This window comes from Bubalus bubalis, chromosome 13, assembly GCF_019923935.1.
Source record: "Bubalus bubalis isolate 160015118507 breed Murrah chromosome 13, NDDB_SH_1, whole genome shotgun sequence".
NCBI lineage: Eukaryota > Metazoa > Chordata > Mammalia > Artiodactyla > Bovidae > Bubalus > Bubalus bubalis.
The window spans coordinates 15,469,582-15,483,044 of record NC_059169.1 but is presented as its reverse complement, the minus strand read 5'-3'; the positions used below and the strand labels follow the sequence as shown (position 1 = coordinate 15,483,044).

At 42.1% G+C, this 13,463-nt stretch overlaps 2 protein-coding genes across 2 annotated transcripts in view; both read right to left on the bottom strand.

Annotated features, from left to right (window-relative positions):
- LOC123328868 (ATP-binding cassette sub-family C member 4) overlaps positions 1 to 13,463 on the bottom strand; it is a gene marked incomplete in the record, with an annotated part of 1,148,417 nt that overhangs the window by 412,018 nt on the left and 722,936 nt on the right.
- Positions 1 to 13,463, bottom strand: part of LOC102398340 (ATP-binding cassette sub-family C member 4) — an 84,879-nt gene that overhangs the window by 25,996 nt on the left and 45,420 nt on the right. Inside the window, exons 8-9 of the mRNA XM_045162439.1 lie at positions 12,485 to 12,734; positions 2,232 to 2,333 (exon numbers count right to left, since the gene is read on the bottom strand). Coding sequence (XP_045018374.1) covers positions 2,232 to 2,333; positions 12,485 to 12,734 — 352 coding nt within the window. The remainder of the gene's footprint in view (positions 1 to 2,231; positions 2,334 to 12,484; positions 12,735 to 13,463) is intronic.

Sequence of the window (13,463 nt, the reverse complement as noted above, 5' to 3'; positions counted from 1 at the left end):
ACCTCATTAGAACTGATTTAAATGTGTTCTTTTTAATAGCTGAATAATATTCCATTGTGTATATGTACCACAACTTCTTTATCCCTTCATCTGTCAATGGATATCTAGGTTGCTTCCATGTCCTACCTATTGTAAACAGTGCTGCAATGAACAATGGGATACATGTATCATTTTAAATTTTGGTTTCCTCAGGGTATATGCCTCAGAGTGGGATTGCTGGGTCGTATGGCCAGTACTCTTGCCTGGAAACTCCCATGGACGGAGGAGCCTGGTAGGCTGCAGTCCATGGGGTCGCGAAGATCAGACACAACTGAGCGACTTCACTTTCACTTTCATGCATTGGAGAAGGAAATGGCAAGCCACTCCAGTGTTCTTTCCTGGAGAATCCCAGGGACAGGGGAGCCTGGTGGGCTGCCGTCTATGGGGTCACACAGAGTCAGACACGACTAGAGCGACTTAGCAGCAGCAGCTGCAGCATGGTGGTTTTATTCCTAGCTTTTTAAGGAGTCTCCATACCGTCTTCCATAGTGGCTGTATCAATTTACATTCCCACCAACAGTGCAAGAGTGTTCCCTTTTCTACACATCCTCTCCAGCATTTATTGTTTGTAGACTTTTTGATGATGGCCATTCTGATCAGTGTGAGGTGATATCTCATTGTCATTTTGATTTGCATTTCTCTAAAAATGAGTGATGTTGAGCATGTTTTCATGAGTTTGTGAGCCATCTGTATGTCTTCTTTGGAGAAATGTTTGTTTAGGTCTTTTTCCCACTCTTTGATTGGGTTGTTTGTTTTTCTGGCATTGAGTTGTATGAGCTGTTCAAATATTTTTGAAAGTAATCCCTTGTCAGTTGTTTCATTTGCTATTATTTTCTCCCATTCTGAAGATTGTCTTTAAATCTTGCTTATAGTTTCCTTTGAAGTACAAAAGCTTTTAAGCTTAATCAGGTCCCACTTGTTTACTTTTGTTTTTATTTCTGTTACTCTAGGAGGTGGTCATAGAGGATCTTGCTTTGATTTATCTCATTGAGTGTTCTGCCTATGTTTTCCTCTAAGAGTTTTATAGTTTCTGGTCTTACATTTAGGTCTTGAGTCCATTTTGAGTTTGTGTATGGTGTTAAGAAGTGTTCTAATTTCATTCTTTTACAATGTAGCGGTCAAGTTTTCCTAGCACCACTTATTGAAGAGGCTGTCTTTGCCCCATTATATATTCTTGCCTCCTTTGTCAAAAATAAGGTACCCATAGGTGCATGGGTTTATTTCTGGGCTTTCTATCTTGTTCCATTGGTCTATATTTCTGTTTTTGTTCCAGTACCATACTGTCTTGATGACTGTAGCTTTGCAGTATAATCTGAAATCAGGAAAGTTGATTCCTTCAGCTCCATTCTTCTTTCTCAGGACTGCTTTGGCTATTTGGGGTCTTTTGTGTTTCCATAAGAATTGTGAAATTTTTGTTCTAGCTCCATGAAAAATGCCATTAGTAACTTGATAGGGATCGCATTGAATCTTTGGTAGTATAGTCATTTTCACAATATTGATTCTTCCTACCCAGGAACATGGAATATCTCTTCATCTATTTATGTTGTCTTGAACATAAACATACTAAAAAACATTCTAAAATATGTCTAAAACATTAACAAACTAAAAAAATGACAATTATTTTTCATCACTAAAAAGGAGACTTGGATATTATAGGAATACAAATCAATAAGAAGCTAGATTTTTAAACATGAGAAATTTTTTAAGCTTCTCAACTCCTTTCTTGTCTGATACTGAGAGTTCTATGTTACTACTTTCACTCAGTTATGACAACAAAATAATGAGCCACATACATTCAGCTTCCTGTCCCCACACCTCACAGTTTCCCAGGGCCAGACACTGAGCTCCCTCCCTGTTCAGGCTTCAGAATCTGACATTGCTCTGCCATTTTGTCTCTCCAGTCCTGTAAATTCTAACATTAGAAACATATGTACTTTAAGTTCAAGATGTGCTAATATGTTGAAAGCTCTCTTGAAAATGACATAGAGAACGCATCAAATGTATTAGGCTGATTTTACACATAATCTCTGTAGTTGCAAATTTTATCTCTGATTTTGAGAACTTTTATAACATACTTTCAGTAAATGTGCAAGTCACATTTTACACCATGAGTAAAATCTCAAAATTCTCCAATAAATCTATGTCACAGTTATCTATTAGCAGTCATGATCTAGGAATGGAGGACTTATTACCTTATCCCAAAAAGCAGTAAAATCTTTCATGTGCACGATTGTTTTATCATCTGATGGCAGTTGAGTGGTGAGCTGTGATATCTCATCAAGTAACAAAAAGTTCTACAGAAAAAGGAAAAACATAGACAGTTTAGTCTGCGGGATGAAACACAAACAAAAATAATTGCTTCCCTGGAATTTGCAGTAAAAATCTATACAACCTACAAATTGTTTTGCCATTTGTATTTGAAGTGTTGGTTCACATCAGAACAAACTAATATATAGAATAATATACACTATTATTACAGCATATAGTATGTACATTCATAATATAGTACATATAGTATACATAGAGTTCTTTATATAAGGGAGTGTGTGTGTGTGTGTGTGTATAATGTGTGTATATGCATGTGTATATATGACATAAATAGAGTGCTTGGCCATGAGTCTATCTGCAACTTTCTTAACATTTCTTAGTGTACAAATTTTTCCCTAAGGAGAAAATATAGCTCTAAAATCCAACACATTTAGAACCTGGACATTTATATTGCTTTAGTCTTGTGTTACCAGCAATAAACATGGGAGCTGATAGGAAATTATTCCATACATATTTACTGAATCCCACTATGCACCAAGCACCATGTGACACTGCTAGGAACATAGAGAGGAAGGCCATTCCCAGGCCTTCTTCAATCAGGTGGCACAAGACAGGCTGGAAACACAAGACCTACAGCAGAGATGCTGAATGAAAACTCTGGCTCTACTGTGGGTCATGACCCTCATGTGAGCACTTAAGACCACTCTGCTTTTCTCATGTGTGTTAAATCAATATCACTGCTTTTCATTAACTACCACTTGTTATCATTCTAAAAAGAAAATGTTCTTATTAAATTTCTACCTCTTAAAAATACTTCACAAGCATCTTTTCACTATCACTTATCTCTTCTCTTTAGTCAGTGCCTTCTGTCCAGCTCGACAGGAATGGCTGCATCTTCCACTTCTTGCTATTTTCACAGCAGTTAGCAGTCATTCAATGTGATTTAGCTGAATAAAACCAAGTCCTGTGAACCACTACAAAGCTAACATATACATATACCAGAAAACTCTCTCTTGCCCTGCAAATGTTAGATGTATTAATAACTCAATGAAAGAAACTACAGTGGTAGAGAAATTGAGTAAACAACTGAGACCACCTCCATTACCCACACCCCTAAGAACTATGAATGTGTGGCAGAGACTGCTGACTGTCCTCAAAATCTGCTTTCATTCTTCTGTGGTAACAAACCCTGGATTTTGGCTGCAAGTGGCTTTTTGGAAGGAGGGCCTCTCTCTCCAGCCTCACAAGCAGATATGCACAGCCATGTGGCTAAATCGAGGTCAGTGGAGAGTGACAGCAACCAGGACCTTCCTCCACCCCACGGCCTGGGCCTTGGAGGCTGCCAGTGGGGTCAAGGTCACATGCAGTGGAGTAACATAATAAGAGAGAAAGAGTCTGAGTCCCAACACCACGGAGGTTCACACTAGCCATGGGACTTGTTATGGGGAGAGCTGTATCACCACAAAAAAGATATGTCCTAATGCCAGTTAGCTCAAAATGTGACTCTATTTGGAAATAGGGTTGTTATAGGTGTAATCCATTAAGGTGAGATCACAGTGGAGTAGGGTGGGCCCTGAATCCAACATGATTAGTGCCCTTATAAGAAGAGAGATGCAGAGACAGACACACCGGCAGAAAACAGGCAGATGATGATGGAGACAGAGGCTGGAATGATGGCAATTACAAGCCTAGGAAAAACAAGGTTTGTCTGAAACCATTTAAGTTAACAGAGCTGACAAAGGAGTCCCCCTTACAGGATTTTGAGAGATTGTGGCCCTGCTGACACCTTGATTTCAGACTTTCAGCCTCCAGGTCTGTGAAACAATATACTTCTCTGATTCTAGGCATTGTGGTTTGTGTTACTTTGTAAAGGCAGCCCCAGGGAGAGAATATAGAGCCTTACAAGGACTCTTGCATGAGAGAAAAGCAAACTATCCTTGTAAGCAGCTTTAATATGGGCAATTCTAGGACCCAGAGGCAAACCAAATCCCTACCAACACAGGGGCAACTGATAAAAGCTTCTGGGGATGTTTGAGAAAGAAAACATTTGAATAGGAACCTACTCCCCTAAAATCATAAACATCCTTCAAGTCCTTGACATTCTCATCTATCACACCACAGAGCTACAAATGTGATTGCAATCTTCCTCTTCCAAAGAACAATTGGCAAAAACTGATAATGAAAACCTGCTTCTGTGCAGGAAAAACAAAGCAGTACCCTTGCATTTCTCTCAAAGACCAGCAGTCAGGAGATAAGATCCTCTCGTTTCCTCCTCCTGTCATCCAGGCTCACTGAGAACCTAACATGGGGCGCAGCTACTCCTCCCTGCCCCGAGCCCGTGTCCAGCAAGGGGCAGGATGGATGGACGGTGGTCTGAGGACTCCTCTGCAGGCTCTCAATCACCACAGCCTGAGTTCTCTCTCCACATCACCTCTCCCATTATCAGTCATGTAGCAGCTCTTGTCTCTTCTGCCACAGCTCATTCATCTCCCAATTTTCCTTTTCTCTTGAAGCAACATAATTTCAGAGTCTAACTTACTATTAATCATTTCAAATACTGATACAATGTTCTTGGGTTTTTTCCCTAGTTCCTTCCCTGGCCCTCCTGATCTCTTTACAACACCTCTGAGAATGTCCACCATACTTAATATCCCCCAGTGATCCATAAGCACCTAAGTCCACACTACCCAGGTGGCCTCTGCCTGGACACCCTGAGTACTAACCCACCCACCCTTCCAGTCCATCTCAACAGCTAATCCTCCTGGGAACCTGTCAGGACATCACCAGCTGGCACTGTCCTCCCTACCCCTGAATCCCATGAGGGATTCTCCTATATGTCACACAGAAGATATAGACACTACATCACTCACACACTTACAGACACTAGTTCCAACTCCAACAGAGACCAAGCCTTGTACAGAGTCAGCAAATCATGGGTAAGGGAAGGAATAGATTACAGGGCTCCTCAAATCCATCCAACCTGCATTGCTACAGCTTTACATAGACTGAGCTAACACAGCAACAAGCAAAAAGTTGTATGCATATATTGTACATCTTGTCTAGACAGAATCAAATGCCAATTTCAGCTTAAATATGTTACCAAGACAAAAACTCAAAATTCAGTGGGTGCATGTGTTCAGTTCAGTCACTCAGTCATGTCCGACTCTTTATGACCCCATGGACTACAGCACGCCAGGCTTCCCTGTCCATCACCAGTTCCTGGAGCATGCTCAAACTTATGTCCATTGAGTCAGTGATACCAGACACCATCAGTGTGTACAGAGTAGGACAGAAATTCCCAATACTTCTCCACAAATAATAGGTTTGAGTGAGGAAAGATGTCACAATCTTCCAGGGGTTAAGTGAGATTCCAACACATAACCAGCTTGTAAAGGTGTAAGAAGTGCTGGCTGGATTTTTTTCTAGGACTCAGGCTGATAAAAAAAAAAAAAAAAAAGACCGAAAATAAAATACAGATGATGTGCAGACCCAGAACAGATCATGTGGGAAAATATCAAAGTCATAACTTCAGCCAAAAAGATTGACTTCCCAGTGGCTGGTGGGGGAAAACCTAAGCAGTTTTGTGAATAATATAACTTCAGAGACACATTTTACTGGATATGAAAGTCACTGAAGACTTATCGTGCTTTCAAAATATTTACAATCCTATTGGAGTCATTCAAAGACAAGAGCTTCAGTCCATTTTCCTGATTAAGATAAAATAGAGGGGTTTCTGGGGCCTATAAAGTCACAGTAAATCATTCATATTTTGTACATGGGAAAAATGACATAGAAAAGCACATGAAAACAAGAAGACACAACACTATGAAGACCATGTGTAGTTCTGCCCATGGGGATGGACCACCGCACCCCATCCAAGGTAGGCAGGGGTAGTGGGTTTCCTTCCTGGGGCTGCCAGACATGACCTGAGCAGAAATGCTGGATGATGAACCACCTAGTCTACTGAGCCCCAAGCTTCAGGAGGCTGTGGGGCAGCAGGGCTCAATACCACACTGTGTTTTAAACTCTGCATGCCCACCACACCTCCAGCCCATCTGTGGTCAAATCTTGCCCAGTTCTGACCACCTGGTCAGTAAACTCAGTTGACCTTTTCTTCCACTCCTGAGGCCCTTTTTACCTTCTAGTTGGGCATCATCACATCTAAGTGAGAGGCAGAGAAAGGAAGAAAATGATTATCCGATAATTGCTGCTACCTGTTAGATAACAGGACAGGAGGTTGAATCCAGCCAATGGCTGCTCAGTGAGGCAGATCTTACAGCAAACACTGAGTATTTTAAAATGCTCTCAGAATCCAAAACTAAGTCCAGGCTAGTCATCTCCTCAGATTTGGTTCTCTCTTAGCATTCCTTATTATCATAGTGAGAATCCAGGTGATTTTACAGCCTGAAAAACCAAAGCAGCCTGACATCCACCTCTCCCCTCCCCGCCCCTAATACCCAACTCAAAATGTGCCCCTGAGTGGCTCTCAAATATGGCCAAGTCTCTCTATTTCACCCTAAACCAAACCACATCATCTCGTCCCTGGACCATGTACTGCACACACTCCTGATACACTCATCTCCCTGACTCTGCTCTGGGTCCCTAACCCACCTCATTGTCCTGTTCTCCAGGCTGCAGCCAGGCCGAGTTTTGAGATGATAAAAATCTTAATGTTTCCTGTAGGATCCTGTATGGGCCCCTCCTCAGGCCTCCAGCTCTCTACTCTGCAGCCTCAGACATTTCTGGTTACTCAAATGCACGGATTCCCCTTCTCATCCACAAAAGGCCTTTGTCACATGACCATCCCCAGGGAAATGTGAAGCATCAGCCTCCCATCTCCCACACCCCCACACATGGAATTCTCCAGGTAACTTGCTTAGCCTTCCCTGCTCAAACTTCTCAACACAACCTCCAAAACTACACCAGTGACTCTGCCAAAGCAACTCATGGCCCCTCAGACTTTTCCTCCCAAGGACTATTGACACAGAAATGCACATCAGGTATCACTGTTTGATACTTTATTAACCTCCCACTTGATGAAACATAAATTGCAAGTAGGAAGGACTTCTCTGCAGTTGCTACCTGTCCCTATATATACTCACCTGTACCATACTCAAGGCTGCACTAGACTTGTTATTTTGTGGAATGATTGGATGAGTAAATTAAAATTTGACCTGCAAAAGTCAAGCATAAATCAAGACAGCTTTTTCCTCTCAACTGATTTTAGTTTTAAAAAGGTCCTGTTACCTTTTGCATTTGCTAAGGTACATTTTAGATTTCTTTATACAACTAGGGCAATGTTTCCCAAACATGATTTATTTTCAGGGACACAGGGACACTTACTAAAGACATAGGTAAGTTGGACCCCAGCAAAGGAATAGTGAATCAGAAACTCCAAGATGTGATTATTTAGTTTTAATAAGCACACCAGGTGATTCTCATGAACTAGAGACCTACATTCTTTATAGGATTGTAAAACTAAATGGGTTGAAGAAGTTTCTATTAATAGGATCTAAAAGAAAATAAAAATACTTCCAAGATTACTTCAACACACCAAGGAGCAGTTTCCAATGCAAACAATCTCACCACTCTTATTCTCAGCTATTTGCCCTGCCTTTACTGCAAACTACCATCAACAGATCTTTAAATTCCAAGACCACCTTCCAGCCATGAAGAGAAAATTTAGGTGTTTTTCCCAAATCAAAGGTGTGTCCTTCATCATGACACACAGCAGCCTGACAAAGTCAGCACAAGGAAAATTCAAAGTTCTCCCCAGATCATAATTTTAATGTTACTGCACACACCTACACAGGAAGAAGTCTCAGGCCTTAGACATTGAGTTCATTTTAGTAGAAAAGAAGTAAAAAATCCACCCAAGTATTTGAGCACAATTCTCTGAAAACCTTCTACAGGACCCCTTTCCCACTACACTCTCTGGTGTGTCACATCATCCATCAGAGAATCAGAGTTATCACTGTCTCCACTTCAACCATGCTTAACGGTTAGGTATTTGCAGGATCCCAGACATGATGGAGCTGGAAGGTCCCTTCAGTTGCACATGTTCTGAGCATCTGCTATTTCTGAGCACTACGAAAATGAACAAGGCACTGTCTGTAAGAAGTCTGGAGTTCCAGGAAAGAAAGAAATCCATAAACACATGGCTTAGTGAGGAAAATGTCATATCCAGGAGCTCAAAGGAAGATATGGGGATTCAAGAGGGTGTGATGGTTAATTTTATTAACTAGACACTTGGTAGACCAGCCCCCAGACACTTGCTCAAACATATATTACAGTGAAAGCATTTTTAGATAAGACCGACATTTAAATCAGTAGAGTCTGAGTAAATCAGATTATCCTCCATAACATGGGTAGGCCTCATCCAATTAGTCAAAGGTCTTAAGAGAAACTAGACTGACCAACTCCAAAGAGGAGGGAATTCTGTCTCAAGAGCACCTTCAGACTAGAGATGAATTTTAGCATAAAGCCTCATGGTATAAATCTTCTTTTATGATGGCCATCAAGACAGACTATTTTTGTTAAATAAGTAAGAGTGTTTCTAGTTTACTACAAGGCCCAGAAGCCAGGCCAGCAGGAGCTACATGAACACCTGGCTGTGCAGGGCACAGCTAGCTCCTCTCTTTAGAGAGTAGGTCCACCAAGCCCAGTTGGGCTGGGTTCAGATACACAGATGGATGCACAGAACAAGCAGAAGATTCAGACCTATCCTCACTCTGGATAAGATTCAGTTCCCCTGATTTGACACTCCCATCAAGAACCAATGTTCCAGGGATGCCTATCTCTAATCTGCTCCCTCCTCTGTATTTCTCCAGCTTCTAGTGCAGACTGACCTGCCTGGAGCCGGCATATTGCATATTGAGTGCATATTGCATATTGCATATTGAGTGCAGCACTTTCCACAGCATCATCTTTCAGGATCTGGAATAGCTCAACTGGAATTCTATCACTGCCGGGAGCAGGAGCTCTGCCCATGGCAAAGGTCATGAGGAAGGAGGCTCGGCATACGCAAAGGCGGGATCGAGCCTCAGGAGTCCCCCTGGAAATTCTTGAGCATCTACCCCCCAAACCAGAGTCTGCCTACTTTCTGCTTTGTGCTTTACACCTACACCTCTGACTTTATGGGGGCTGTCCCCCACTACCTCTCTCTGAGAAAAAAAGAGTTAGCTTACAGCTCCAGTTAATAATTCCTGGGTGTGACAGTGTTTCAACCTACAAACTCCTTTGGAAATCCTCTAGCCTGCCTGAATAGTTTTTCTGGCCACATGTGATTGTTCAGAGCCTCCCAACTGTGAGAGGCAGGAGATGTTCTAAACTGTCTAAACACAGATTCTTTTGAGTAGTTAAAAGATTGATTAGAAATTGTATTGGTGAAGGGTTTTTCACTTATTGAGCCAATGTTTGCTGCTAAGTCTCCATACTCCTTACCTACTGTGTCCTTGGCGGTGTATTGATTGATATAATGGGTGTATAGAAATGTAAAATGCAGCTTTGTCCAATGCTTTTTTGGAGGCTGGTGCCTGACTTTGGAATAATCACCTTTAGAGAAAAATAAGTTTCTTAAAATGTTAACAGGCCTCCTGGCCAGAAGATGATGTAATTCACCTGAACTTTTGCATATGATAAGTTTGAAAGCCTGGCTTCGATTAGGACCAGGAACTGCTGTCCTTGCATGACTCCACCCCTTCCCCCATTATCCTCTATGCACAACTTAAGGTATAAAAACTACTTTGGAAAATAAAGTGCGGGCCTTGTTCACTGAAACTTGGTCTCCCCATGTCGCGCTCTCTCTCTAATTCTGGCTGAGTCTCCATCTGGAGCGCGGAACCCGCCATGCTTGCTAATTATGCCTGGGCTTCTAAGATCCGACCGGGGAGGCCTCAGTGTCTCCTCTCCTTCGGGAGAACGGAAGGACGCCTGCGGCCTACGTAAGTGGTGCAAACTTCTTGTCTTGAAGTTTTATTGGTATCCCGCGTAAACCAAGCTACTCAGCCTCTTTTCTCCACTGAATTTTCCTACTGAGCTATCCTCATTCTATTACTCTTTATATCCTTAATTAACGTTTAATTAAGCAGTTGTTTCCTGACCCTCGCCTACGCCGTCTCTCCTTCGAATACCCTGGATCAGCTGGGGCTGGTCCCCAGCACTGACCCACCCTGGGCCTTTGTAGGGGCCCAGTCATGTCCTGTAACTGTTGTCTCAGTCAATCCAGCACTTATTTGATACCCATGATGTGTCCAGCATGGACCAGGCACTACACTAAAGAACCACTACAGACAGTCTGCTGTCAAGGGGCTCAGAACACTCCCAGGGAGTCAGCATCACCCCATCTGACAAAAGGCTGCTGTGCACATAGATGGAAACCCCAGATCAATGTCAACAAAAGTGCTGGGAGAGGGTCATGGGGCTGCTGGAGGCTCAGAAGCATTTACTTAAATCAAGGACAGAAGAGAAATCAATCCAAGAGGCTGAACAGAGTGAGTAAAGACCTCAAAGTAGGGATGGATAAGGCAGGTCACAGGGAAGCCCCTTTCCTCCTCCCCACCCCAGTCCCCATGTGCTGAGAAACAGACAGAGGGGCCAATGGAGCCCAGAGTTTAAAACTTGAGTCTTCAAAAAACAGGGACTTCAAAGGTCTTCAGAGTAAGAAAAGATGATAAAAACCATACTTAATGAGATAGTCCACATGACAGAAGGTACATAGAAAGCAATGTAACAGTGGTTAAGAAATCATGCTTTGGTCAGAATCCTACTTCTGTCATTTGCAAGCTGTGTGAGGATGGGTGAGCTATTTCAACTGATACAGGAACCTGTTTCCTTATCTGTAAAGCAGCAACACTAATGTTTATCCACTCAATTGCTTTCCTGATTAAATGAGATGGCATGATGCATAAAGAGTTCAAGAGGGCCCAGACCACAAGTAGATCACTGGTAGCCACGATCAAAGACAGCAGCTGTGGCAGCAGTAATAACAAAACCACAATAGCACAACACACATATGAAGCTTCCATCTGGATGGGTTAATGTGTCACTAAAAATGTCACTACAGTCCAGGGATTTTCCTAAATGCCTTATTTCAAGATGTGAAAGCCATGAAAAAGGAATTTTTTAACAAGTTGCATGGACGAAGTCTTATAAGTGTTGCTAGAAGACCCCATCAGAAAGAATGACAAACTCAGGGGACCAGAACTGACCCCATATGACTGATGTGTTTTATGGGAAATGGTTTTTTATAGCATAGAAACTTCATCACACACAAAAAAAATGGCTTTTATGACAAAACCCAAAACTAAAATATAATCACATTGGAGAACTATCTAACTTCACTAGAGATCTATTATTAGCAGCCCATCACTGTGGCAAGGTAGAAACAAATCAGATTTTTCATAAAGCCTAAACACTCAAGCTCATGCCCAGGCTGACTCACAGAACCATTTTATTTTAATTTTAGATTTATTCATAAACACATGAATAACTGATCACCTACTGTGTGCCAGACCCTTGTCTTGGTGATGTAAATTATTTTCCCAAGGCAATTTAGGGACAGCCAGGAAAAAAAAAAAAAAAAAAAACATAGTGGGTATGGTGGGAATCACAAATTTGAAGGGAGGAGTCCAGCTAGAGACAGAATTAAGCAATGAAAAGAGGCAGAGAGGAAAAAGCAGATCCAAAAGGCAAGCTCAGAAATTAACAAGCAAACCACCTATGCAGGAAAGAACCTGTTTCCAACAGAGAACTAAGTAAATCTTCCTGCACAAGGAGCAAGGATCTCTCAGCAATCTTTTTCCCTCCCAGCCCAGAGAAGAATCCTGTTCACTCCAGAACTCTGCACACTCAGTATCTAGTCATTTGAGTTAGCACAGGAGAGGCAACCTGTTTGCTTCTCTTGTCTTTAGACATATTGATCACCCTGAAGTCATCGCTTGTATGGAGAGAGTCCATTACTGCTGCTACTGCTGCCAATAAATGAGCAGGGAACTTATGATATTTATAATATACTCTATCAAAGAAGAGAGGGGGGTACATAAGAGAGTTTGGAATGACTACCAGCTTTGGCACAGAGAGCTAAACCTCATCTAACTGGCACACAGTCACACCAAATAAAAGAAGGCATTTTATGTAAAATACACCTACAACTTAAAAAAGTTATTTGTTCCCAAACCTTGATTCTTCGGATACTGATGATGGCCTCTGACACCTTCTCGATGGCCATGGGGAAGTAGAGGGTGCTGGTAAACCACAGAGCCTCATACAGCATCACCACCACAAACACTTGGCTGGCTGTAATCACCTTTTTGAGAGCCACATTGGTGATGAAGGTGACAAAAATCATGATTTTGGTTACAGCAAAAAATGATGCCAAATTCATTCCTCTAAGATAGGAACTTTGCAGAATCTTGGAAATTTCCTTTCTGGAAAAGAGAGTAGAAAATAAATTTTAAAACAATCATCGACATCCAAGGCATGAATTCAAGTGCCCTGTGTGAGTGGCCCCTTTCAAGGGAGTGGACACAGTTAAACTATCCCTCACATCATGGAAACACTACACAGTGCACACCCGGAGGTCTGCCCCCAAACCAGGACCACACTCTTCAGCACCACTTCACTCTTCCAACTAAAAGAAGACTTAGAGTCACACTTTTTTAAACATTTTGGACCAATGAGACTGAGTTTGAACATTCATTCAACATGCATTCATAACCACAAGTCCTGTGCCAGGCTCCTCACTGATGACAGAAAGACACAGTTTGTCCCCTCCAGGAGCTCATGAACTTGTGGGGGAAGAGAATAAGACACCCCAAAACTGTGACACACCAGATATTGGAAAGAGGCAGCCGCACAGCCCCCACAGGAGATCAGAGCAGAGTTGTGTAACACAGAGCAGTGGAGTGAGAGCAAGTTGCATGAATGTGGATCTTGAGAAGATAAGCTGAAGTCAGAGTTGGCAGAGGCCAGAGAATAAGGAAGATGAGAGTGTATTCCCATAAGAGGGAGGGCCCCCGCAAAGGTGCAAAGTAAGAAGTGACAGGGAGATACCAGAGAATTCTAAGTACACTGTGCTGGAGTAAAACACTCATCAGATATTTAAATGAAAGATGTAGAAAAATACCGTAGACAAGAGAATGTAGAAAAGTACTCTA